The sequence below is a fragment of the Apteryx rowi genome, unplaced genomic scaffold (assembly GCF_003343035.1).
Source record: "Apteryx rowi isolate R43461 unplaced genomic scaffold, aptRow1 scaffold_251, whole genome shotgun sequence".
Classification (NCBI taxonomy): Eukaryota; Metazoa; Chordata; class Aves; order Apterygiformes; family Apterygidae; genus Apteryx; species Apteryx rowi.
Genome location: NW_020448875.1, coordinates 414040 through 441644, shown reverse-complemented (window position 1 = coordinate 441644; position 27605 = coordinate 414040). Strand labels below are relative to the sequence as shown.

Sequence of the window (27605 nt, the reverse complement as noted above, 5' to 3'; positions counted from 1 at the left end):
GTAGTGCCAATGGGTTTATAGGGTGGAAAGATCATTAAAGTTAAAATTTACAGTGCGCTGGATGTGATTCCCCCTAGATAAACTCTTGGGAGCTCAAAACCTATGCTTGATTCAGGAGAAAACAGTGGAAGAACAAGCGTTTGTACAAGCACGTCCACGGAGAGGCGAGCGCGGGGTGCGTCACTGCAGGCCCCGTGGGGTGATCTGACGGTATCGCCGAGTTGCCACGCGGTGGGGTTTTTTGTTTTTTGTTTTTTGTTTTTTTCAGCGCAGAAAGGTTCTCGGTTTCCAGTGTCGGTTAGCAAGACTTTTGCAAAAGAAGATATTCGTAAGTAGGTCAGTCTGTGTTTGCAGACTCTTCTTAGGGGGAATGGCTGAAGGTCAGGTGCAGTTACCGTCTCGTTGGCGATTTTTTGAGCTGGAGGCATGAGTTTTGCTGGAGGCGGTGGGTAGCCTTTGTCTCAGGTTTGCCAGCGGTGCGGGTGATGGATCGGTGGCAGGAGCGCGCCGGGGCGCAGGGCTGCCGGCAGGGAATTCGCTTCCCTCCGCGCTCTTGTTTTCCGCAGCCTTCATAATTAATCACCGTGCTCAGGAGGATGAGCAAGAAAATGAAACTTGGGCTCCTTGCAACACTTCCGCAGCTCCTGCAAATTCGTCTTTGTATTCCAGGGCTTTTGTCTTCTTTAACTGCACATTGGGAGATCTAGTTTTCCGGAGTTTATTTACCCTTTTATGGTGACATTGCATTAGTTTCTTCCCATCCGACTCTTTCCTTGAAAAACCACAAATCCCTGCGTTTAACAGAGACTGTGCGAGGCTCACTGAAACGCCAGTGAAACGTTTTGGCTGTGGGGTGCATCCCACTTCCCAAGGGAGGCAAGGTGAAGAAGAAGAGCTTTCCTTGCTGAGGCCGCGGGGCTGCCTGGGGTGGTGGGAACACGGAATAACGAAGCAAGGACTTGGTGGTTACGCCCAGGTTAACGCCGGCGTTCTCGCGAAGGGCTCTGCTGCTGGAGAGGCAGATGCCGCTGTGACAAAGCCGTCTATTAATCATTCATTTAACGCAGCAGCTGTAATCAAATTCATTGCTGGAGCCGGGCCATTCCAGCAAGGGTATTTTTCCTGCTGAAGTCATAAAAAAGATTGAACAGCTGAAGGGGTGGAATTTGTTGGTAGACTCTTGAAACTCACCATATTTCTCCCTTTTTTTTTTCTTTTTTTTTGAGTTATATTATGCACTTATCAGTTCCGCTATGGGAATGGGTATTTTCTAGGAAATGCAGCATAAGAGTTAAGCAGTATCAGAAGAGGTTCTGAGACTACAGAGAGCAAAAAACCTGGAAGCATCCCCTCAAAAAAGAGCTGTGCTTTGAAATAATTCAACGAGAAACTTGTTTGTCGAGCAGGTGATTCGGGTTTAGTCGTTAGCGCTGTTCGTTCTGCAGATGTAGAGGAAATAGGGTCTTCATGTGGACGTTGCATTTTTGTTAGATTGCACCCAAGCTTCCGTTCTGCTACGTTCCCCTTGCACTGTCTTTGTACAGTTGTAGCGCGTAAGGTCTCTGGATCAAGACCTTTGTTAGGCCATTGCTTGTCGCTGCAGTACCTGATAATTTTGTGTTTATTTATACTTGTTATATGCCTTAACTTTATTCCTCCACGTCCTCTGACGTTTTGTCATGCTCTTTGTCTCCTTCTCTGTGTGACTAGTCCAAGTCGAAGGTCTTGCAGACCACGTAATACACTATATAACGCCATCCTCCCCTGGCAACAAATGCCACCTGGCCACTGTTCTTTAAAGGAGTTATTCCGTAATCATAACTATATCGCTCCGTGGTTCTCCAAGACTTGCTTCCACATCTACCTCCAGCATTTTTCCTCCCTCCGCCCTTTCTCATCGTTTCCTTCATTTGGGTTTTGTGTTCCCTGATACAACACAGCTGAGGTGGGTTCAAGCATGTTCTCCTTTGCCGACTCCTCCTGGAGCAGCGCTTCCATAACTCTCCATCCTCCTGACATGCTTATTCCCAATTTCTGGTTAAGGCTTCCTTCCTCCATGGCTTTTTTAGTTCTTTCTCCTTCTGTTCTTTGACATCTGTACCTTTGCTGTGCAAGTCCTGGTGCGGAAATGAAAACCAAATCTTTGGGTTTGATGGAGAGACTTGGGACCTTGGTCTTCCTCCACCAGCGATGGACAACAGGGGCAGCAGAGGAGGAACCTTCTCTTGGGAACCCATAGATCAGGTGCTCAGACACCACGTTGAGAGCGGAGCGGGAGGGCGACCCGGCCGCCAGGCAGCACGTTTGCTTTTTCCCTCGGCCGGCAGCTAGGAGATGGAGGGCCATCAGAAGGATGGGAAGGGGAAGGGCTTCCCAAGAGTACTGGGAAGGGGAAGGGCTTCCCAAGGGTATTGGAAAGTCCATCAGAAGGAGCCGCTTTGCCAAGCGCTGGAATTAAAAAGCTGGTTCTGTAAAGCAGGGAAAACCCCCCTTTTGGTGGAGGAGCCCCTGTGTCAGCGGTCCCGGGCCTGGACCCCGGCGGTGCCGGACCTGGTTGTGCCGGAGGGCTGCTGACGTGGCGCTTTGGCTCGCGAGGGGTCTCCTTGGCTCTTTTGGGGCGCAAGGCTCGCGGAGCCCGGGCTGCCTCCGCTTTTAATCGGAGCAAACCGCGGGCATCGCTTCCTCTTTTATTTTATTTATTTATTTATTTATTTCCTCCCTCTCCCTCTCCCCGCCTGGCTCCGCGCGCTGCCGGAGCGCGCTCCGCGAGCCGCCGGCGTGGGAAGCGAGCGGGGCCAGGCGGCCGCGCGCGACATGGCAGCGCCGGGTGCCGGGACGCCCGCGGGGCCGGAGCGGGCGAGCGGCGGCTTGGCGGTGGCGGCGGCGGCAGCGTAGCGGCGCCGGGGGCCGGCGCGGGGGCTCGCAGGTAAGGAGAAGCGGGCGCCCGGTTGGGGGGGTGGGGGGCTTTCGCTGAGGTTTCGGGACCGCCGGGAGCCGGCGCCGCATCCGCCTGCCGGTGCCRGCCGCTCCGCTCCGCTCGGAGACCCTCCGGCAGGGCAGGACTGCGCCTCGCTGGGAGGCGCGCGGGGATCCTGCGGCAGGGGGAGAAGCCTTTGCCGTCCCTTTTTCCAGGCTGCRTCTAACAGCGCGACGAAAGACCCGCTCCAGCCCGTGAATTAAACGTACGTTTTCCGAGGCTGCCTTACCCCCAGCGTTTTACCTCCCGTTTCTTTTATTGCTTGAACTTATTAAGACCTCTCCCTCCCTGCACCTTCGCCTGCGCCTTTGCTAGGGCTTAGTAAAGCTGTGCGCTTTCGGGATAATGTGCTAAGTAGAAAATTACATATTTCAGCAATGACCTTGAAAATCAATGTGTAAATGTTTAAGCTGGATAGATCTGGCAAGAATCCTCGCAGCGACTTGCAGAAGTAAGGACATTAGTTTTACGAGAGAGAGAGAGAGAGAGCGTGTTCCTCGTTAAAAGAAAAAAATGCTGATTGCTTAATGTACGTTAATCATTGATGGGAGAAGTAAAAGCAGCAGATGAAGTTAATGATTTCACATGTAAATGGAGGGGGGGGATTGGGTTCTCTCTAGCAAACCATTGCACAATTTGAAGAAACTCTTCCCCTGGGTAGAAGTCGCTTTAGATTACTGTGCAAATGGGTTCTGCACACTGTTTTGTGCTCGAATCTCTTCGCTCCGTAAAGGCTTCGATAGGTTTTGAAAGAACTATGGAGACAGATTTGAGAACATAATTAATGCGGTAGATGTACTTCTCCTCGTTTGCCGTCATGGTCTAATCTCTGCTACGGGAAAAATGGTGAAAAGGGGCTGGTTAGTAACACCGGACCTGCGGGCAGAGCAGGTTGTGAACGCGATTGCCRGAAGATTTGTCTGCTGTTAGTCTAGATGAAAGTATTGACAACCTGTGTATCTGCCTGTGCGAACACAGAAAATCTGAGTATGAAATGCTACCTAGGTCAGCATGGAAAGGAGATTTTACCGGCACAGAGGAACGGCCGGTGCAAGACCCGGGCTGGACGTGCAGCACATTGCAGCACACACGAAGTGCCCTTTCAGATGCCGCGCTGCCCGTTTTTACAATATTTACCTATACTGTAAGATTGGAGTAACCTGAACTCTGGATTGCAAGGTCGGGAGTTCAGATAYTGCAGTGGAGTTTGGTTGCAGCATCGAGTCGTGTGCCGTAACGTCCCGTGCTGGCGTTTATTTAAACACGGGGTAGCGCTTGGAAAAGAGCAGGGGGAAAACCATCCCCGTCCCCAGCCGAACCGGAGCTGGCTATAAAATCTGCGGCTGTGCAGGACCGCCTGGATGCATACCCCGGCCGCGCTGACTTCCTCGCCGGCTCCGGGAGCGTATCCGCCTGCGTGTGGCAGCACCCACCGCTCCGGCGGTGCTGGAAGACGCAGGAGGAATAAAAACGCAGTCGCTGCCTCCCTCGAGCACGCTGCGTGGGGGAAGGTATTTTAGTGCTTTCCACAGTAAATCCTACAGCAGCGGTGCATTCGGTTTTGATGTACGTCGTCGTAACGGGCTGGATTGATGGAGGATATTGCTTGGAGTTTATGCAACCTGTAAACCTTTAAAAAGCTGCATAAATTCTTGCCAGGAGCCCTGCTACACCTCTCTGGAGTGGCGACAGAAAATTGCCGTTTCCAAACCTCGCTGCCTCTCTTTTCAGTAGTTGTTTTGTCTCTGATGACATCAGCTCAACGCCAAACAGCACAAGAATAATGTCCAAGTGTTTGGGCTCATGCTGCTGCTGCTCGGTCTCACGTTGCTGCCTGTATTTTTGGAGTTCTTTTGTTACCCCTTTCGGTTCTGTTATATATGTAGGTCTTCAATCAAAAGGGGCACGGCTGCACTAAAAGAACCTCTTTTTCATGAAAATCTTATGAGCCCGGCTGGTGAGACAGAGTAGCAGGAAGTATTCTGTGCCTCGAAGAGGGCAAATTGGCTTTGAAGATGGTGCAGGGAGATGATAACATGCCGAGACAGTCGAGAAGCGCTGTGACCTGAAATCAGGCCCCCCAAAATCTCAGGCTCCCGTGGTCGAGAAACTGCTATTTCTCTGTAATAATGTAATAACCAGCATGACTGTATTTTTAGCTGGGTACCTCTTGCCCAGCCTTTAATAGTCTTATGTATGTGTCCTTTTTAACGGTGACTGGGGAGAAATGTTGATGACCACCGAGTTTTGTGGGAAATCATTGTAGCAGCAGTGTGGCAAGTCTCAGTGCAAGGGGATTTTAGTTTCAAATAAACCCGATCYCAAGCTGATGGAGAGGCCAGCCATCGAGTCCTCCCCGTGTCTCCTGGGCTCCTCCAAGGTGGGTGACCACGTGCTGGCTTTGGATGTGCCTTTCCAGGCCTTGGAGGAGCTGATCATGCTTGCTCTGTCCACCTGGTCCCACCTCTGCGGCTCGCCAGGATTTAGTCGCCGCCTTTTGTCTCCTGACCTGCGTCTCCTGATAACGCTGCCGTAGATGTGTCCCGAGACCTTGATGACCTGTTAATCGAGGTACCATCAATGCCTGCCACTTTTTAGCCCTTCTTCTGCCATTTCTTCCTTCTGGTGCTTCCACCCTCAACCTCCCCATTCCTCCTCCGTTCACAGTGGTCCCAACATTTACAGTACTCTGCAATTTTGAGACTTCCCTGGTCCTTGATTTACAAGTGACACCTCCAATAAGAGAGGGAGGGACAACTCTTTTTGCCTTATGCTAGTTGCTACCAAGCACCGTGGAGAAGAAAGTCATGGCTTTTATGGAGCGCCGTGCACGTCTGCGACTTCCTGGGATTCCTCCTTGGGTTGTGTCAGGGAACGGAAAGGAAGGCAAACGTGGTTGGTCGGGCTGAAGCGCGTGACCTTCAGCTCCGATATTTGGAGAGGTCCCTTGGGTGATGGCCGATAGCTGATGTCATCGGCGCGTGCTGTGCTCGGTGTTGGAGAGACAGGACCGCACGTTGAGCGGAGGATGTGCGCGGGTGCCGGCTGGCGTAGACCCTGATGGAGGAGAGAGGTCTTAGTCTCTGCCGTGCTGGAGCGGGAGCGTTCCTCACTGCTGGGACTTGGGTCTGCTCTGACGTTGCCACCTAGAATAGCGGGGAAGAGGTTGCTTCAGTGCTAACGTGTCGGTCCCAGCAGAAGATCCAGGGCCCTTCCCGGTGCTCCGGCGATCGTACGATGCTCGGGGTGTTGCCCGTGCCACTGCGGACAGGCTGCTTTCCGCACGGGAAACGTGGGCTGCTCCGACGCTGACATGGGGTAACGTCGCGCTGGCAGCCYGCCGTTGCGTCGGGGCGCCGTGGGTCCCGGCACGCTTAGGATGTGCGCGTCACGGGCGAAATCTCTGCCGCGTGTCCTCGGAGGTATTTCTGGGGTTGTTTAGGTGAACGTGACAAGCAGGGTTGAATTTTCCTCCTCATCACGCTAAGAGCGGGAAGGTGCACTAGCTCCCTGCTTGCAGCGTCAGGAAGGTTTCCAGAAACGCCTGTTTCCACAGTGCCCCGTTTTGCTGCTTGGAATTGATGCTGGAAAAGAGCAGCAAAAGAAAAAGGGAATCAGCTTTTGCACCATCACAGTTGCTCCCCAAATGACAGCGTGAAACCGAAGCCAAGAGCCGAGCGCTTCCTAACAGCGCGTCAGACTTTTAAAATCCTCGCGCTCCGTACGGTGGGCATGTCCGTTCCTTAATTAGTTTGACTTTCCTCCTTCTTCCTGGCAAAAACCCCCCAGCAGCATCCGAAGGCTGTTCAAAGGGCACGAAGTGATGCAATTACGTTTGCTGCCTTCTCCCTTTCCGAGCGGGCTTGCATCGCTGGCAGCTGCTCCTGGGAATGCAATGCTACAACGTCCTCTTGTACCGCGCTTGTGCTAATGGTTGTTTTGAACGTGTTTTAGCCTGGCTTGGCGTGGAAGCGCTTGTCGCGGCGCCGAGCGCGGTGGCTTCGGGAGCTTGCAAGAGCRGTGGTTGTCACAACCCCTCGTGCTGCTCCCGCGCGCGCCCGGAGCGTTGTTACGACTACATTGGTTAAAAAAAACCAACAACATGTAATTCCCGAGCGTGCCGTCGCTTGCAACGAGCCCTTTCCGCGTGCAAAGCTTGGCCGCGCTGCTCGGCGGCCCCGGGGCCGCAGCAGGGAACAGCGCTCAGCGCCGCTGGATTCCCCCCGTCTTTAGGAAATGCGGATCTCGTTAGCCGGCAGGGCTGCAGACGAGGAGATTGGCCGGAAAGCTTAATTATCAAGACTGCTTTTAATTAAATGTGTAGCTTCAACCGTGGAAGTAAAACGCTTGTAATTGGAAGTGTCGGATGGTGCAGCGGTTCGGAGGTCGCGGTGCACGGCGGCGGAGGCGTGGGCGCTGGCCTGCCCCCGGGAGGAGCGCTCTTCCCCGGGAGCGCGTCTCCCCGTCGCTTCCGAAGGGCTTCCAGTCGGCATATGCCAGGATGGCTGCCAAAAGAAACAGTCCTGCCTTGTGGCCACCCCGCTTGCCCTCTCCCGCTGTCGCCGTAAGTATTTGCACAGCGACAGCAAACCGGCAGGGAAGCGATCCAAACCGGGGGGGTTTTGCTTCRCTTTGCTTTTTCCACCCGTTCGCTCTACCCAGATGAGTTTTGCGATCCCGTTTGCTGCCCGGCTGCACGTGCCGGCACGGGACAGGGTGGTGAGCGCACCTCGTCCCGCGTTGCTACCGGCTCCCCTCGGCCTCTGGCGTGCCCATCTGGATTCGAGTGGAGCCGTGGCCACTGGGCAAGTGGGAATATACCACGGATGCCTTAGCTCCTTGTACGCCGGAGCGCGAATGCAGCGTCCGCATGGGCAGCGGCTGGAAATACGGAGAAGTGGTGGCAGCGGGGCGCCGGACACGACGCACCGTAACTAGGTGTCACCTCTGCCAAAGTGCTCGAGTTAGTTGTGTCTTTCTTGCCCTCCCTCCCGCTGCTCCGCTCCCTGCTGTCTCATTTCCCTCTTCGTTAGGTGGCATCTAGGTGGGCTTGGGAAAGCTGAGGGCAGGGTCCAGGTGTTTTGGAGGAGCCCGCCGCAGCGGCCGGTGAGGTGGTACGATGGAACAAGCCGTGACTCTGTCTCCGTTGGGCAGAGCTTTTTTGCTCCTTTTCTTCCATATGGTCGCTCTAAGCTATCAGCTGAAAAGGGCGGTTTTTTGAAAACTAAGCCCTACACAAAATAAGGAGCTGGGAAGAAGAAGCCATTTTTGAAGTGGACTCACTGCAGCTGGTCTGCTTCCGTGGTTGCTCTTCCTCCTCCGAGAGCAGGTTTCTCCGGCTCGGCGTCTCGCCGTTCCTTGCTCTTCCCTCTCCTCCTGCCCTGCCTGCGCCCGTCATTCCTGGGGGCTGTGGTAGCTCTTCTCCTCTGAAACTCCCAGCTTACACATGGAGAACTAGAAAACGTCTGGGATGGGTCTGTGTAGAAGAGCAGCCTCTTGCTCCAGTGTCTCCTCATCTCCATGTCGTAGCCCTACGCTCCAGCAGCAATAATGAAGTTGGTAAGCGAGGGCTTCTTGGAGACACACCTAGCGCCTGATCCTTGCTGCAAGGACAGCAACAGCCGGAGCTGGAAACCGGCAGCTTTTATCAACGGCCCACCCAGGGAAATGGCTGTCATTTGTGTCCTCGCTCCCCCAGGGCTCCGTCGCCGGTTCGGTGGTACCTGCACGGGTGGAGAAGCTCTGCTGTGTCTCGGTAGATGATAGACTGCAGAGCCGAATTTCTGCGCCTTGCTAGAGCATTTGAGTGTCTCTGCAGAGGCAGGTCCTGGCCTGCTGYGTGGCCTCAAGCGTACCGTCTCCATCCCCGTGCCCCGGGCTTCRTACTGCCCTCTCTGCAGGGGCCGGTGTCAGGGATCCCTGCTCTTGCTCGGGACCTCTAGCTATTGCTGCACTGCGAATAAGTATTAAGAAAACCAGGCCATCTCCCGCTTTATTAACTGTCCTTTGCTGCTCCTCTGAAGGTTTCTAGAAAGCCCTTTCTTTTTGCACTCCGCCTACTTCTAGATGCCTGAATATTTGCACGGAGCACGAGCAAGCAGCTGCTCCTCTGAGACGTGCTCAGGCATTTCCGTGCTTCGCTGTGGCTCGCCGCGCACCTCGCCCTGCCGTGGAGGGTCTCCTGCCCCCCGGCGCGCGTGAGGGTCCGCGCTGTCTGAGAGGCAGCTCAAGATTTAAGGTAACGCAGCCTTCGTTCTCCGGGCTCAGTTCAGCGTGCTGCAGATTGCAGTAACCTGGGGCAAAATGGAAGTTAAGAGTAGTGGGAGCGAGTGGCCTGGGGGAGCGGGTCAGGCTCCGCAGCGGCGGCACGCGGCTCCAGCCGACGTGGAGCCCCGTGGTCAGACGTTGCAGCACCGGGCTCCAGTACGGATCCGCATTTCTAACGAGGTTGAGCTGATTGATTTGTGAAGCAAGCTAATTGCAGATGCTTTCACAAAGTAAAAATAAGCCTTTTGCTGATCTACTTCATGCTTCTTCGCAAAGCAAGATCTTAACGAGTTTGAATGATTCGTAAGCCCCCTTCTACCATGCTCCTTGGGAAGTTCCTTGACAATGTGGCTTTTTCTGTGGTCCGGATTCTGCAAGCCAGTTTGTCGTGGTTTGGAAAACCTCCCTCTTTTGCAGACCTGTCGAGTCCAGCATACGGACTGCTCGTGTGCGAAGGTGCTGCACAGGCTGAGTTTGGCCAGCGCTACGTGGGATGTGATTCAGACCTGTTGAATTCGAGTTGCTTCTCCTTTTCGCTGAAGTCTGGTCAAACAACACTCTGTTGTTTTAATCCGTTTCTTCCAAATCCCTCTAATCCCTTTGTCGTTTATGGTGCTCTTTTATGACCACTTGTTGATATCCTTCTGTTGAGAAGGCGATCTCAACTGTGCATAATTCTCTGTTTGGTTAGCTAATTACGCATAGATAGCTACTGATGCTGTCTAAAACCTGAACCCTTCATTCTCCACGCTCTGCTGACCCTGTTCAAACAGGCATGAATGCTGCTATGTCATGCCTGTATTTTGCATAAGCTTGTATCCAATATCTTGCTTAGTATCATGACTAGTTCTGACTCCTGTTAAACATTAAAAAAAACCCAAACCAGTAAATTGCAGCAAGAGCCGTTTCTCCATGCATCTTAGCTTGTTCCCCCCTGTGGCTATTGATTAGGATTGTGTTTGACTGAGTTTCAATTTTATTTCCTGCCCATATTTTTTAACTCCCTGGGTTGCTTCACAATCAGGTTTTGTTCTCGGTGGTGGTTACATCTCTTCCAAATCTGCTATTGTATGCAAATTTCWACAGCTCTCTGATCCCTAATTAAGTTATTAGATACGAGAAGGCTTAGCCGGTGTGAACACACCATTAGCTACCTCTCTCACACACTGCTTAGCGATTCCTCRGGTCCTTGTTTATGGTCTGCAAACTGTTTCCGGATGATGAGGGAAGAGCTCATGTTCAGACCAGTCTGAGTGATTGGCAGGGCTARGCTCTTCCCTGCACAAAAAGCAAAATGAAGTTGTAATGTAATATAAAGAGCATTTGCATCTGAGTTATGATCTGCTCGTTGGAGAGGTCTAGCATGAAACATTGCTTATTTTTCATGTTTTCAAAACCCCACTCCCTTGCACGCACCGGGGGACCAAAAAGGTTGCAGCCGCGTTTCTTTATAGTGGAGTCAGCACCAGATGACAGCAGTCTTCATCCCCTTTGGCGGCAGAATACTAGGTGACGTATTATCCAGAATAGAGGCTTTCCTTCATCCTTGCTAGGAGAAGGATAGCACATGTCATCCCACCTTCTAAAAATAGTTGGGAGCACAGTCACCATGTACGATCTGCTCTGGCTCGGTCAGAAGTTGTGGTTCTGAAGCTGGTTGAGGTCYTCCAGCTTGTGGTAGGGAAGGCGCATGGTCAGGAATGGTCTTCAGGAGCTTTAAAATCTGTGAAAATCAAATGCAGGCATTCGGCAGCTTCGTTTGTAGTGCATCACTTGAGCTTCGGTACACAATAACAAGAACAGAGGTGTCTGCATCTCAAAAATGATTCTCTAACACCAATAATTCAGTTGTCTAGGCATTTCTATGCCCACATCTCCATGTTTCATAAGAGCTTGACTTCATTTCAAAGAGGCTGTTTTATTCCTCAAGCTGCATTTCTGTGTGTGTGGTGTGGTTTTTTTTTCATATACATTTCCTTCTGTGTCCTTTCAAAACGTTTGGTTTTGGTAGAAAAGAAACCCAATTCAGTGTATGGTTTGATTCTAGCTCACTAATGGCTTTACTTCTATTGAAAAAGCTGCTGTAGCGCACTTAGCTTGTGCTGATACGGTTAGTTACGTGAGGGTAGGACGTTAATCGTGAAGGTGAAGCACTCGCTTGCCCTGATGGATTGTTTGCTTTGGCCATGGGTAAATTAATGCTCAGTCATAAAATACTGACGAGCAAAACCTTGTGCTTGCAGCGCCCCTGGAGAGGGATGCTCAGACCTGTCGCCGGTAGCGTAGATAGGAGTGTTCGAGGAAGCRAAGTAGAAGTTTATATCTTCTGAAGTCTTTTAAATGCACTGGGCTAAAAATGCCTTTTAGAACAGCAATTAATACTTTGTTTAAATAGCTAGGGAGTGGTATTCCTAGGTATACCTAGGGAGCTGGCCCGCGGAGCCCGATTCTGCTGTCTGCTCTAGCTTTTACAGCCGTTTTGCCCTCCCAGGTCTTCTGGCTGCTGCTGCACCAGGGGGCTCTTCCCTTTGGGAGCAGCTTGGGACCCCGCGGTTGCCTCTTCCCTCTGTGCCTGCTTGATGCACGGTGGTGGTACCTGACCGTCGGTGTCTGGATCCCCACTTGGGGAAGAGTTAACGTGTGCAACAGGAGTAAAGGAGGTTGTGGAGTCTCCATCCTTGGAGATATTCAAAAGCTGCCTGGACACRGTCCTAGGCAACCTGCTGTAGGTGACCCTGCTGGAGCAGGGGGGTTGGACTAGATGATCTCCAGAGGTCCCTGCCAACCTCAACCCTTCTGTGATTCTGTGGAAGCCTGGGAGAGGGAAATTTTGGAGCCTCCTGCCTCCACTGAAACACCGTGTTGCTGGGCTTGTCTGACAAATGCCCACGATKGCGGTTAGACAGCACCAGATCTACGTGTTGCTCTAAAAGATTAACCTGAGCATGGATTCAGGTGTTGGGGACTGCTAAGCTTTGCTTGGCTCATAACTGGAGAAGGGAGGTAAAGCTGACTTCACACACACGTGCACACACACCCTTATATCAACGGATCATGTCTGGGGTAGAAAATCAGGCCTTGGACCTTTTGCGATACACCTCAAATGTGGACAGCGGATAAGGACTTTGAGGAAGCAGATGGCTGCTGGATCTCCGCATTGAGGCAGGCAAGGTGCCGTCCAACTTTGCCATAAGATTTTTCTAAAGCTTTGTCTTTACCAGAGAGGCCTTTAAAAAAGAAAATCTGTGGTTTAAAAGAAAAAAGTGTGCATTTTTTCTACTTCTAAAAAATCCTAGTGGTGACCAACACTAACCACAAGTGGTTAAACCAGGGGAAGATAATATCCCCACCTTGTGTGTTTATCCGCAGATAATTAGAGATCAGGCACTCCAGCTACAATTCCACAGAAGGGCAGTGATCAGTAGGGTAAAAATATGTTCTTTTACTTTTTGTGTGTGTGTGTGTGTGTGTGCTTTTGAATCTTGGTTGGCTTTGTGGTACCTTAGCTATCCTAGCTGTAGCCACCTAGACTTTCTTCAAGGATGCCAGCTCAGAGTCTACGTCTTCAGAACTGGAGGTGCCAGTCAGGAGTTTAGCATCAAATCTACTCAAATGGATTAATTTCTTTGCAATGAACCCATAGCAGTTCTTTTCAAACAAGTTTGATAGTGCGGTGCTTTGTTTGGCAAGTGCAAAATTCTCTCCAGTAGATAAAATGTCATCATTTGCAAAATGACACTTGAGACGTCTTCTTCCGACTCTCTTCCTCTTCATGAGTGCTCAGAGAAATACAGTGTTCCTGCAGCCTGGGGCTTTCTATTCCTGTGTGCAAGCGTGAAGAGCCTCGGGAGTTTTCGGGGCCTCGTGTTGGACCTGCCCTGCGGTTTGGCTTGGCCCTGTATGCAATGGCAGTAGAAGGACTGTCTTCAGAAGACTTGTCCTGTTGGAGCGTGTATTTTAACTCTTCTTCAGGAAAATCGTTGCTGCTTCTTGTTAGGACCTCCGTTCTTGCCATTAGATGAGCTTAAGAGAAGCAGACCAGAACGGAGAATGAAAAAGCAGAGATCTCGGATGGTGGTAGGAGAAGGAGCAGGCTGTTTGGCCCACTGCACGATTTTTGCTGGTTTGTGTCAGAAACACCTGAGAATATTGCTGCTGGTGGGAACCTGCAGGAGAAAGTAGAAGTAGTCCAAAGCATTTGGCCGAAAGAAGGAAAAATGCAAGCAAACAAAATTAAAAAAGAGCAGAAGAAAAAGGCGAAGGGGAAGAAGATGAAAGACTGGCTGGAGTCCTTGTTGGTATAATAGCCCTCTTTCAGATTTCTTCAAAGCGTGGTTACAAGATTAGTCATTAGATCTGAGGCTCCAGCCCTCCAACAAATTTTAGCTTCAGCTTCTTGGCATTTCCGGTTGTCTTAATGGATGTCTTTCATACTGCAGTCAGCATATGGTGTCTTCCCTTCTGGCTCGTCCACCAGGACTCTTGAGTTTGCTAAAGCGCCTCGCTAAGACACGAAGGTAGGGGTAAATCCCCCTCGCTGCTTTGCTTTAAGCGAAGGCACGTCATCAAGGTGCTTTCCCCACCRTGTTTCCTCTGCGGTCAGTGCCGGAAGACACACAGCTCCGGGGGGGATGATTCATCCCACGTAAGTTTTTGGCCCTCAGTTGGCTGGAGAGCGAACCTGGAGCAAGCACCTTTCTCACGTGGCTCAGCCGAGGGGGACGCTCACAYCCCTGACATTTCTCCGTTGGTGCAGTCGCAACGGTGAGCGTGTAGTTTGCTGGAACGGAGAATTAAGTGCATCGTGGTGGTGCTGAGGCTGTCCTCCCCAGGGCTGCTAGCTCTTTCCCTAACGCAGCAYGCAGACCTTGGACCCGGTGTTGGTAGCAATAGATTTCCCGGCCGTTTCGGTACCGTTTATTTTCAGGTGCTTCTGCAGCGTGCTCGTGGGTAGTCCTGCATGGATGGAGCCAGCGGGAAACGCCGCTGGCTTGGCAGGGCTTACAGCTGCAGTTGACCCGGAGTGGCGATGGGCTGGTAGGCACCAATTGCTGTATTTTAAGGAGCGATTTTAGTCTCTGTCGCTGCGGCGTAAATGATAATTATATCCGCTTTGTGCTCAGAAGGTGTTGAGTGGCTTGGCAGTTGTTGCGTTAACGCGCACAAGTCGACGCGTCTGAGCCGTTTGACGCTGAGCCGCGACACAACTGAAATCCTGTTAATTGTGTCCCTGGAAAGGAGGGAGCCGGAGTTTGGGCTCGGGACCTGTGCGCAGCCGCTGCCGGGATGTGCTTGGCCGCCGCCGGTCCGCRGCGGCCGTGGCTCCAGCCGTGGCGAAAGGGCTGTTTTAATGCCCCGAACTCTAGAGAAACCCCTCCCCTGGCGGGGAATGGGCGACCTCTCCGCCGAGCTGCGGGGGCTGCAGTTTATGCTGCACCTTCCCCGAAATGCTGTAGCTCACGCGCTGCTGGACGATGGGGTTGCTGGAGTCCCACCACCGGCGCTGTCGTGGCTCCCGCTTGGCCGGTGGAGAACTGAGATTCCGGTTTTAGCACCTGCGGGCGTTTAGCCGGGAATGGTCTCGCGTGAGGTTTTCCTGGAGGTCYGATACCCGCGACACCATCGCGAGCTCTGTGGCACGAGGGAGGCTCCAGAGCTTGGTGGACGAGGCTTCTGCAACAAGCTCGACGTCTTCACTCGTGCTTATGGTATGCATATGCGCGTATGGTTCTTTAATCCGCGCGTCCGAGGCGTTATGCAAATACGGAAATAATAACGCGATTTGGCGTGTGCGTATGCAGATGAATAAACCGTACAGACACGGGGTGGAAGGGAGCTGTGATCCGGCCCCCGGCCTGCAGGAGGGCAGAGGGGCCCGCGCGCACGCTGCGTGCTGCGCGGAGGCACGCGTCCACGGAGGCCACCTTCTGCTTCCCACTGGGATGAAGTCCGGCTGCAGCGGAGCCCRCGCGGCCTTGCAGTGCAGATCCCCAAGTCTGCACCTTGAAAACCCTAGGAGGGGTTTTTTCTCCCGCCGGCCTGCTCGCCGCCGGCCGAGCGCCCTTCCTGCTGCAGCAGGTTTCCGTGACGCTTGGGCTGCGTCGGCGGCGTCRCTGCCCGCACGTTACTGTATAACCGAGGCAGACGAACAGTAATTTTTATGAAGCCGCATGTGCTTCTACCGCAGTTTAATTTGTGCTACACGAGAACCCGCTGTATTCGTACGTGCTGCCAAATGCTCCTCTCTCCCCACAGAGAAAATTGTGTAATTGCAAAGTGTAGTTCACAAACGTAATGTGAAACTAAGTGTGTAATGTTCTGTGACTACGGGGGAATTAATGTTATTTTTTCCTTTCAGAGGCTGTATAAATTAACCCACTTTGCTTATCAGTTACTGGGAAAAAAGGTTACGGTTCTTGTAGCTTGGCTTTGTACCTTATCTCCGCTGTAAGCGCTGCCAGGTGATGCTTTTTGGGTTGCAGGCACGAGCGGCTCCGCCAGGAAGGCTGCACGGGGATGGCACCTCCCGTGCGGATGCGTTTCTGCTCCTTGGAGTCAGCGTGCTTCATGGTATTTAATTATTTGCAGCATTATTAGTGCAAAGCAATTGCAAAACTAAAAATAGTCCCATGGATGTCTTGACATCAGCAAAGACCAGGGCTCCTTCCTGCAATGCAGAAAAGTGCATCCCGTCCCAAAGAGATGACAGGATGAATGGACAAAACAGCTGAGAGATGGGGATGCAGAGCTGCGTGTTTTGCCCGGCATCCTTTAGCAGAATGAGAAACGAAGCCTGCAGACCCCTCCGGTGTCCCCTCAGCGGGAGATGTCCTGCTTCTCCCTGGTTAATTCTGCGCAGGTCAAAATCCTCCTGAGTTTGCAAGGTTTAGGGTCTGAACTCGGCCCTGGATTTGGTCTCAAATCCTAACTTGAATCTGAATCCGAATCAAAAATTTGGGGTTTTTTTGAGCCACTGTTTGTTTTTGCGTGAGCATGGAGCACCAAGAGCGCCGGCACACGAGGGACATTGCACAGACCTCACCTTGACTCACCTTTTCAGAGGGTTTCTCTCCTCGCTGCTCTTTCTCTCCCGCGCCCTATATTCGCTTTTCTAACCTTGCTCCCAGCCTTGCTGCTTCCAAAATTATGGGGCGCACGTGACGCAGCCCTCGGGCCACCGGCTGGGTAAAGTGGTTCTGACTGCTCCCCGTCCCCTGCCGGCATCTCGTGCAGCTCAAGGAGCCGATATTTCCCAACAAGAGAGTCTGGAAAAAGTCCCTGGGCTCTGGTGCTTCCGGCTGGAAAGCAACACAGAAACTGTCCTGGAAAAAATGAGGCCACMGCAAGGAAAAACATCTGCCGGGTGCCGTCCCTGCCCTTCCCAAAGCGGAAAACCCTCAGCGGTCGAAGAAATCCGGTAGCGCAGTAGTTAAACCCAGATCTAAAAGGCTTAACCCTCGCGGCCCCCGGCATCGCCACGGCCGGAGGGAATGCATCAGCTAGCGATTTCCCGCGGCCGGCTTATTCCCGTCCGTCGTGCGAAGGCAGAGCCCTTTCCCACGTTTTCCCATTCATTTGTAAAGCAAATTGGCTACTGGAATTATCCCCAGGCTGAAGGGGACGGCAGCCGCCCGGCTACGAGCCGCGAATGCCATGCAGACGGTTGGCACCTTCGTATTCAGGATTCTCTAAGGTCTTTGGACCGCTGCATCTTCAAGGATGCTACTGAGTCTGCAGGATGTTGAGTCATGTGGCTCTTTCCTTCCTTTTTGCGTTTTCTAGGAATCGGGCGCGTAAAGAAGAAGCACTTGTTGAGTGCGGTTTGAGCCGACATTCAGCTATTCTGCGCTTTCCTCCGTAAGGAACCTGCCTGGAGGCGTCTGCTTCCGTTACCCTACGGACTTGGCCAAAGCGGTTCAATCCGATTGACCATCGGCCCCTGTTACCTTTCCAAAGCAAARCGCTTCTCGGGGGCAAGAGGTTAAGTGGTTGAGAAGCCCGAATTTGGAGATTTGGCGCAGAGAGGCGAGCCGGCGTCAGGCGGGGGATCTCTCCCGCCGCCGCCCCGGTTTTCCTGCAAGCTGGCGCAAAGACGTCTTCGTTAACCAGCACCCTCCGGTCGGGCGCGAGAGCGAGGGTGGCTGCACGTGACCTCGCGTGACCGGTTTTTGGCCGGATCCCYGTACGCCGTGGCCTTCGCGTGTGTCGCGCAGGGGCTGCTGCTGATGTGCACGCACCCTGGGGCACAGACTTTGCCGGAGACTCTGTAATAAAATAATAATAATAGCTATTAATATAGTAACAATAGAAAGAGCGGAGAAGATGGTTGCTTTATGCTGAGAGGGGATTTTCAGGCCAGGCCGGGAGGAGCAAAATCAAGCAAGAAAGGACCGCGGGACCTTCCAGCTCGTTTAAGGTATTGAAAAAAAGCCCCAACCTAACGATGCCGACAGCAGCTTAGCAAGCGACTCGCTATTTCTCCTCCGTGGCTGCCTCTGTATCGCTGTTCYGGTTTCACCGGTTCCTCTGTCGTCTGCAGAAGTTAAAAAAAAACCACCCAAATCCTCTAGTTACAACCCCGGGGTTCGGATCGGCAGCTGATGGTGAACCTGGGATTGGCGCGACATAGGTGGGTCCTTACGATATCCCTGTGTGCTCCGAATTATCTCTAGCTGAGACTCCGTGTGCRCGGAGGGGTTGTGTTTTCACGATAAGGAGCTGCGATGGGAGGGACTTGCCCAACGTTACCGTTGYGCTGCATCGCGCTCTGATAGTGTTAGTGTTACGTTTTAAGCAATTTTCTGGGTCAAATTCATCCGAAACGTGGAAAGGCCTTTTAGAAAYAGGCAGCCTGTTAGGGCTAAGTGTTCAGGGCCAGCTCTGTCTTTTCTGCTGCCGGTGGTCGTGGGCAGGTCACTCGGGCTGTTTGCGCCTGCTGGAGGTGGGGACGGCTGTCTTGGCGAAGCTGTTGGAAATCTGTTGATATTATTCTGAGAGCGTGAGCGTTAAGCCTTAGTAATTGATACGCTTTTTCTTTTTTTTGTTGTTGTTGTTGTTTTCTGTTAATATGGAAATTGCAYTCATGCAAAGGTCTGCAAGGTCCTGCTGGAATAGCGGTGCGGGCCAGCGCGTGGTCCTCTGTGTCCCAGGGAAGCAAAGCTCTTCTYGCTGTTGGTGTATTCATTAGCATCCGCTAAAAAAAGCTGCTTTTTGTCATCCGTTCCTACCCCCCCCCTTTTTTTTTTTTTTTTTGGCTTGATCAGTCTCTTTGAAGACAGGTTGTCTCCTGCAGGGCTGGGTTCAGAGGTGCACCAGGGTCCTGATAGCAGGAGGGACCAGGACTGGTAAGCTGGATATACGGAATAAGACCTGGGGGAGCAAGGGGTGGATTTGGAGAACCGCCTTGCGGAAGCAGGCGCCGGGGCTGCCAAGCCTTCGGCATTGGGCATCGCTTGAGTCGAGCCCTGGTTTAGCTGGGGACAGGGAGCTGCAGCCGGGGTGGCCCGAGCTCCCTCCGCTTCCAGATGTGCCAAGCACAGCTGGGCTCGCTTGCAGGGGGGGCACCGCATCCCGGGGGTCCCGGCCGAGCCCTCCCCGCTCTTTTTTTGGATGAGGTGACACTTTTGGCCTGTCGGCCCTGGCAAGTTTTGCTGCGAAATAAACTGCTTTTGCAATAAAAAGAAGCACCGAGTGTATTACGTCAAGGGCTTGACTGGAGCCAAGGCTTTCGGCTAAGGCTGCAGTTCTGTCCTCACTTCACCTCTCGAGGGCATACGGCAGCCGGCGCCGAGGCCGGCTCCTGCAGCGGAGCATCCCCGGGACGGCTGCTTGCGCCCGCCGTGGCGCCGGTTCCGCACGAGCTTTTGCGGGCAGCTGATGCGGAAGGAAGTAATTTTAAAGCACGGTAAACCTGTCTTAAAACCAAGCGAGCCCTTGGCACCGGGAGCAGATGATGCAGCAGTTTGAGCGTGGCACTCTAATTTTTACAGAGTTTGKTTTTTTTTTCCCCCCTGTATATTGGCTTTGGCATCGTTCCTTGTTTCAAACGTGCGAAATGGGGGGAATAAGCTAAAATGCCTGGTGGTGGCTAGCTCGCTGGCTTCTCATCAGCGTCTTCTCCTTTCTGCGGGCCCGTTTCGCTGCGCGCAGCTTAGAGGCGCTCGCCCCGCTCCCCGCTGCTGCTGGTGCCGAGGAGCAGCTCTCGCTCGGCCGCGCTGCTGTTGCTAAAGCGACTTCGCCTTGGTAATAGCGACGCGAGGGTTAGCAGAAACGGGAGCGGGCTGCGGGCAGGCGCTTCGCTTGCCCTCCGCGCCGCTCGTTAAATGCAAGCACCGCACTTATTTCGGAGCAGGCACTTTGAACGGGGAGCCTCGAGCGCAGCTCTTCGGAAGTAACGGCGGAAACGGCGCGAACGGCGCCTTCACTTCCTCYTCGAGCAGGAAGGCGAGCTGGGTCTCTTAGCCCCTTCGCTCTGGACCCACACAGCTCAGTTCTTCTCCGGGGTCCCGTTATTTTACATCTCGGGTATTGCATCCTTTCAGAATTACGAGCACTTCCAAAAAGTCTAAAGCAAATAAAGAGTTTGGAGAGCAGTGATTTGCAGTATTGCGTCACTGCRGTTCCTGGAAAAATCGCYGGAACTGCTTTAGCAATGCAAGCGRAGCAGGGCGCGTAGCTGCTCTCCGCGYGGAGATCCGGCCTCCCTCGGTTTCGTGCGTTGTGTGGGCTCTTGACTCCGTTGCGTGACGCCRTTAGCCCCGTTCGGGCCGTTTCACGCGGCCGTGAAATGGATTTACAGGGGGACGCAGGGTTTACCTGCAGCGGGTGAGGCCTCTGCAGCGTCGAGCTGGCGTCGCGGCGTCCGAGCCACCTTCTGCCTGGCTCCTGACCCCGAAGAGTGAGGTGGGAGAGGCTTTTTCACGTGGGTTTGCTGCTTTTGGGCGCCTGAGGCTGGTCGGGCGAGGGGTAAATCCAGCTTCCCTTAGGGCAGTGGGGCGTCGGGTGGTTTGTGGAGACATGAGTGCAGCAGGGCATCGCTTGGCSTGGTGGTCCCTCAGCCTTTCAACTAGGACATCATTGCCTGGTCTGAGGAACACCACTTCCTAGGAGAAATGTAGCTGTCCGACTTTAATTAAATAGGCTGTGGAGGAGGTACAGTTTGTGGGCCGGGGGCTCCCAGCTGTGCATTGCAAGGAAATCTGTGCTTGGGTCTGAAAGCGTTACGGCCTTTGGCCAAACCCCTTTAACACACCTCAAGGTGAAGAACCCAGCAGAAATCCTTACTGGTGTATTGGATCTACATCATATTTTTATTCAGTTAAAGAAGAAAATATATATAATTCATTTTTTAAGAACCATTAGTACGTGGGATATTGCACTATTATAATCCTCATGGTTTAATGTTCTYGCTGAAGCTGCTGGACCTTTTCTGTAGCTTAGACCTCTCGTTTGCCTGAGCACGGACTAGTTTCCCAGCTATCCGTGCAAGGATCTCCCAGAATTACGCCCTGAAAAATAATAATGAAATCTTTCTGGGCGTAAGAGAGACACCAGAAGGTGCCTGTGCCGTGAGCAGCCGTCGCGAGGAGGAGGCCACRTGGCCACCAAGCCCCTGGGCCAGCTGGGGGCTAGCGGAGGGCTTGGGCCTGCGAGGGCGCCGGCGGCGAAGGCTCGTGCGCAGCAGTGCTGAGGCCGAGCCGCGTGCCGCGGGCGGCGGAGGTGGCGGGGTGGAGCATCCTTMGAGAGCCGTGAGTCGGAGGAGCCCAGAGGAGAGGGGGGAGCAGCCCAAGAGCGGCGAAAAGCGACCGCTTGCAGGCAAAGGAAACAAAGCAGAAGCTATGACAGCGCCTGCGTGGCCGCAAAGCGCCGAGGCTGCCTTTTTGAGCACTTCCATCAGGGCCCCTGTTTAGGGAGATGGGTGCCGTCCGGGGCGTGGGAGATGACCGCAGAACAGCAGCTAAAGCAAGAGAAGGCCGGGAAGCTGAAATCCCGGCAAACCGGGAAGGGAAGAGCTCGATCTGTAAGGTAAAGATGAGGGTGTCGGTGGCGAGGGCTTGCTTGGCAGCAGGGTGCCCGAGAGCTACCAGGAGGAGAGTGGCGTGATTAGTTGTTGTCTTCTCCTTGCACCGTTTCTTTCACAAACTGCTGCAACGAGGCATAAATTCAAGCACTTAAGTTCTGATGAGATCTTCTGGAAGAAGATCTTGAACGACAAGGATGACTTGCGTTGGATTAGTTACCTCTTCAAGGGTCGCTCGCTTCGCGTTTTCTGGCACCGCCGCGTATGCATCAATCATTCGGGAGCTGCAGAAGGCTCATGCTTAACTCTGGCTCTCTTTGGTTTGCAGGTGCAAAGTAGGTCAACATGAGTGGCCTTGGGGACAGTTCAACGGACCCTGCCAACCCCGATTCGCGRAAGAGGAAAGGCTCGCCGTGTGATACGCTGGCCCAGAGGTACGTGTGCCGTGCTGAAGCCGTTCCCCTGCCACGGCTACTTTGTCATTCTGACTGCATCGTTCTGTCCCGTCTGCTCGAGCAGATGGAGCAGGGTTTCAGCCACTCAGAAACGTTCACACTTCCCACCAGAACTTCGCTTTGCTTTTATCAGTGGCTGTGGTGGAAGATGGAACATGATGGAAATACAGCTCCCCATCTGCTCTGCTTGTTTTGAGGTGGCAAATGATGATTAGAGGCTCGTTATCAAAGTTAATGTATTGATTTTATAAATCGAGAGCGCTTGAATCACACAGAGGAGCATCAAGAAAGTTTTCTCAGGGTAAATTTGGGACAGATACTTCTGTCGAGGGCAGGAGGGTGAGCTCTGCAGCTCATCCCGAGCCTTCTGCCTCTTCATGCCAGATTCTCAAGAAATACACATTTCTGTAACCTTCAGAAACCCCTGTGGAGACCCTCTTGCTCCATGGTACAATGGTGAAACAACTTGTGCCTGAAATACTTTCGTTTCTGTGAGCAGCACAGCCTGCTCTGAAACTCGGCTCCCTGCGGAAACGCACTGTTTGCTTACGCCTGAACCTGCAAGTCCTAGCTGCGTTGCCAGTAGATTTAGAATAAGAAGTCCTAGATATGTACGACTGTGATCTCCTGTTCACAGGCTTCTGCTGGCGCTCTGTGAATCATCTGGGTCTTTTTCCGTTGCGCTGTAGCCTATTAGTAAGAATGGATTTACAGCGCCACTGCTGACTCCGTGCGTCTCCTGCATGGGAAGCTGTTTAGCTTGTGGTTGCAGAATATTGATGTGTTAAGCAAGCTCCAGTTGTATTTTTTGTTAATTGTAGCATGTATCTGACATTCTAGACAAGAAGTATGAAGGCTACAGTGTCCTAATGGTGTAAGGGGGAGAGACATTAAGTGGCTGCTTAAGATTTTCTGTTCATTGCGGTTCTCAGCGGTCACTTCTCGCTTCTAGTGCAGCGAATTAACGACAGAGCTCACATATCTTCTTACAAAGCCTCTCAACCTCACGATTGAGCTGTGCCATTAAAATAAGTAATAATAATAGAGCCCATTTTGATAGCACTTGTTGCAGTTGGTCTTCTTCCTAGCAAGCCCTTTAGTAATCATGTGAAATATCGACCATTTCTGGCCGAGTTGTCCCCAGCAGGGACCGAGGCAGGAGGTATTCGCGCTCCCAGCCCTCGCTGTCTCCAGGCTGCTCTCGTGGGCAGCCCTCGGCCCCGAGGGACGAAGCCTTGGAGCCTGGTGGAGCAAGGCAGGCTCGTGGGCCTCTCCCTGACGGAGCTGCTGTCTAGAGAAGTGAGCATGCACGCGGCTTGGCGTGACCTCTTCTGCCTCTGGAGAGAAAATCTCCTGTGTTTTCTTTCCCGGCCACGAAGGGCCCTGAAAAAGCCCTGAAATCTTTCAAAGCGCACAGGATAAGGGTCAAGCTGGTCATAGACCTTCAGAAGCTTCTGGATGAAGGAAGCATCCTTCGTTGCCCACGCACAGCAACGTTTTACACATGCTCCAAGCCCCAAAAAGCGTTTTTAGAAGTGCCGATTCGAGTACTGGCAGGCAGGGGAAGCTACTAAAGGCGAAACGGTGGGACCGAAGCATGATGTTAGCCAAAGCCGGAGGAGAAGCCCTTGCCGGTGCTGCGTTCCCCTTCCTTTGGCAAATGAGCTCTCCTGACTTCCAGCGGCGGTGGGGAGAGACCTCTTCCTCCTTCACGTCCTGGCCAAAGTCCTCTCCTAGCGTAGTCCGGAGTGAAGCGAACTTCAAAACTCCTTTGTTAAAAACGGGAAGGTTTAACTAGCGCTTTTGATGATACTTCAGAGTCATAAAGAACAGCCCACTGCTGTAATATTCTCATGATGCTTTTATGTAAGGAAAATTGGCCAATTCTCCCTCCTACAATTTGAAAGTTGCCACAGCAACAGCGACATTAAGTTTTTTCATGAAATGAGCTCACCCACAACAGAGGGTTGGTTTTTCTTCCCCCCCCCCTCCCTGCCATTTCTTTCTGATTCGCAGAGACCTAGGAATGAGTTTGACCTTCACCAAAGTGCTCATTCGGCTCCGAGGYGGAGGAGCACCTGCCTGCCCGCTGCCAGGCCGCGCGTGGGCCTCTCTGGGTGGGACCGCTTTGCTGAGGGACTCCCGGCCACCGGGCTGGTTTCGGTCCCGCATCCGGAGCCTGGCGCCGTGCTGGGTCCGGCGGCTCCGTGACTTGCCTAGCAAGCGAGCCACCGCATCGGCTTGAGTTGCTTTTGCGATCGGGTTGCTTGCGGTTCTTTTTTAATTCACTCCTAGCACTTTAGCTTATGAATTCTTGTTTCTTTGGCATCTCGCCTCCCTTCTCTTTTTGGTAGTTTATCAAAAAAATAAATTGCTGGCTTCTTTACAGCACGTTCTTTTGAGCGGTTACAGGGTGTTAATGGGAGCACATCGTTTGATACGCTGATGGGAGCGGGGAAGATGGCACTTCTCGGATAGCTTTCTCTCTTTCCCATATAATCCAGTCCCTGCCGAGTGCATTAGGTCCCTAGAGGCAGTGTAATCGGGTGGAGGTTAGTGCTTTCCTTGGTGTAGATAGGTCACTTCCGAAAGCACGCCTTCCCGTGCAGTTCCGATTTCCCCCATACCTGTACGAAAGCGGCCGAGGTCACTGCCCAGACCCAACAGTTTTGCATGAGTTGGAAATCAAACCTGCCGCAAGCGTCCTCAGATCACCGTAAACCATTGGTGGCCCGAGCAGAAACCCAGCTTATGTTCTCCATACCTTGCAGCTAGGTTTTCTGGTGGCCAATTTTATTTTGTTTTATTTTATTTTTGGATTCTGCTGATCCACCATGTCCATCAAGCAGAAGGCCATTCTCTTGCCTCTCTGGCCGGTCATGCCTGCATGGAGAAACCAGCAAAGAGGAGAAACAAGGTGTTGGAGCAGGGTGAAACTTGGTTTAACGAAGCCTGTGTGAGTGAGGCAATGAAGCACTCAGCAAGAAGGGTGTCCACTGAGGAATCCCTACGCTTGTTAGATATTTGCATGCTATAAAGTGCCCCAGAAATGATGCACACCTTCCAGGCCTTGCATGTCTCTTCCCGGGGAGTGTTAAGGGTTTTGGAGGACCTTTGGAAACTCTGATCGGATTCACTTGCAGAATTATGGCCTATTTGAGAGCAAAGCCGTCTCATCACACCACGTGCATCTCATCAGCTTCTTGGTGTCTCGTAAATTTTAGGTATTTTTAGGCAGGGCTTTATAAAATACTGTGTTGGGTGTCCTGCAGAGGTTGCAAGAAAAATGATGTGACTTAGTGGGGGAAAAAAGTCCATAAAAATACATTGTACATTCACTGACCTGTACAGCTGTGGACATTTTGAGCTATTCTCATTTCATCTGGAAGTTGCTATAGCGGAAGGCGTGTTAGGGAAAATGTATACGTTTGTCTCTCTCACGTGCACGAGCAGGGGGGTTTTGGTGCTTTTGATGCTTTACCTTTGGCAAAGGAGTTTGTTACAGTGTCCAGAGTGGCTTTAATGATAGCCATGTTATAGCACATAAATAATTTGTATTCAGTTCTCAGCATTTTGAAATAGTTGGTGGGAGAGGGTTGGGCCTTCTGCATTGACTTGGAGCTAAAAGAAAAGCTGCTTTTGCTGGGAAAAGGTTGACCTCATGAATATTTTTCATCTTGCCCTTGTCACTGTTGATTCAGAGTCACTTTGGTGGACTCCAGTAGATGTTGTTAGTCTTTTTGTGTGAATTCAGGATTTAGCTTCGCGACAGCTGGAATGCTGGCTTTGGGAAAATAAGAGACTGTGCAGATTTATAACTATTTTTGAGAGGAAGACAGAGGTGTTACAGGTCTGTGTTTGTTAAGGGAATATGGGAGCGTCTGGCTAGCCGTATGCATCTTCCTTGGCATTAATTTCAATTTTTTTGTATGTATGAAAAGAGACAAAAGCCTGAAGCAACTCCCCAGCAATTTGGAGGTGTTCAGATGACAGCACGGTTGTGGCTCTAGCCAGGACTTTTGGTTTTAGGTACTTGTCCAGCGCACAGGTGGGACTGGACTGAGCAGGGGAAAAATCATTAACACGGCTTTTAATTTTCCTTTTTTTTTTCTGTAACAGCAATGAAAAGCGGCGACGGGAACAGGAGAACAAATATTTAGAGGAGCTGGCGGAGCTGCTGTCTGCAAACATCGGGGACATCGACACTCTGAGTGTCAAACCCGACAAATGCAAGATCCTAAAAAAGACGGTTGATCAGATCCAGCAGATGAAGAGGTTGGAACAAGGTAAAGCTGCAGCCTCTTGACTTTCATTGTCTGAAAGCTTTAGAGTGCGAATATTCTCCTGGTAGTTTCAGGCACTAAATTGCAATGAATAATCATGGCTTAGAGGCAGTTCCATTTGTTACAGTTTTCCTTCTCCCACTTTTATGAAAGCGTTAATGTAAAAAGGTGACTTTGCTCCTGTTGCTTGGGCTGTTGGAAATGGCACCTGTGTTTCTGGTGCTGCCCGTCCAGTGGCACAAGCGCGCTGTAAGACGGCACGTTACAGGGCTCAGTGATCCGTCCTGAAATGATTCCTTAGCTGGGAATACACAGAAGTGCCTTTGAAGCCTGCAGGATCAGGCCCATTAAGTGCTTATCAKCAGCACTGCTATTAACTGGTATGTGCACAGAAAGCCCGTTTTACAGTTGGGTGAGATGAGTGACAGACAGCTCTGCCCCACGCTGTGCAAGGTTTCGTGAAGAACCATTTACCCTTGTCACGTCTGCTTTGCTGCCAACAAAATAGATTAGAGGGGCATTAATCCATCTTTTGCTGGTGAACGTGGGCACTGTAAGCGCTAAGCAGAGAAGAGGTGCTCGAGAAGCCATGTGAAGGTTAAAATTCACCCCGAGGGTCAACTCATAGGCTGAAGTAGGCAAGTCCGAAGCGCTTGAGCAAGGCACACGAGAAAATAGGTGAGTTGGGTTAGGGAGTGTACGTGTCCGAGCCTGGGATTTGTGTGAGTCCTTGCAGCCCGGGCATCTCCCTCGGAGCCGCAGTGGGAGCTTGCTCTGCAGCCCGTCAGCTACGGGGTGGCCACCTCAGATGCACGGGTGTTTTGTCCTTTTTGCGCAAGGTGACTGCCATTCATTTAGTATTAGCGCTGGGCGAGCTTGATCAGTCAGGTGTTTCCTTTGCCAAAACTCCTGCTGCACGCTCGGAGCCTGGTTGCCTGATGACAGATGCTGAAGTTTTCATAARCCCTATAGCTGGGACGTGGATATCCATGTACGGGCACTCGGGCTGGTTCAGCCTCGTTTGGTTCTTCAAGGAGGCCACAGTTTTAGGCCGTAGGTGCAGGAGGCGTTGGCATGGGTCCTCCTAGTTCGGTATTGCTTTAGGCACTGAACTGTGGAGCAGAGGCTCCTTGGAGGACGAAGAAATGGTTGCAAAGCATTCGTCTCCTGTTGCGCGTGCTGCCTAGCTACCCGGCCCTCCTGCGGAAACAGGGAGACTGCTTTTAGATTTCGTTCACGTTATGACTGAATTCTGAAAGGAATTTCGTAGTGGGTAAGTACTTCTGAGGTTCTTGCTTACCGCCACTTCAGTATTCATTAGTTTTCTTGACATTGCACAGCAGGGCTGAACATTAACTAGGACAAGCGCTACTTAAAAATATTGTTCCTTGAGCTTTGCTCTGTGTTACCGGCTTATCTAGTGCTGCACCAAATTACTGAAGAAAAGGAACTTCACCTATAGTGTTCTTAGCAATGTTCTGCAACAAATTTTACATGAGGAGGTAGGAGAAATATGTCTAAACATCAGAACATTTGTATCGCAGGCAAAGACAATTTTCTGTGCTAGTACTTACATCAGATATTGTACAGAGAAGTGTTTCCCT

The 27605-nt window shown here is 52.1% G+C and overlaps 1 protein-coding gene across 7 annotated transcripts in view; it reads left to right on the top strand.

Moving 5' to 3' along the window:
* The window catches only part of NCOA1 (nuclear receptor coactivator 1), a 151388-nt gene that overhangs the window by 79383 nt on the left and 44400 nt on the right, over window positions 1-27605 (top strand). For all 7 annotated transcript variants that reach the window (XM_026066980.1, XM_026066985.1, XM_026066981.1 and 4 more), the window contains 2 exons: window positions 21592-21697; window positions 25838-26004. In XM_026066980.1, coding sequence (XP_025922765.1) covers window positions 21609-21697; window positions 25838-26004 — 256 coding nt within the window. In that variant the 5' untranslated portion in view covers window positions 21592-21608. The remainder of the gene's footprint in view (window positions 1-21591; window positions 21698-25837; window positions 26005-27605) is intronic.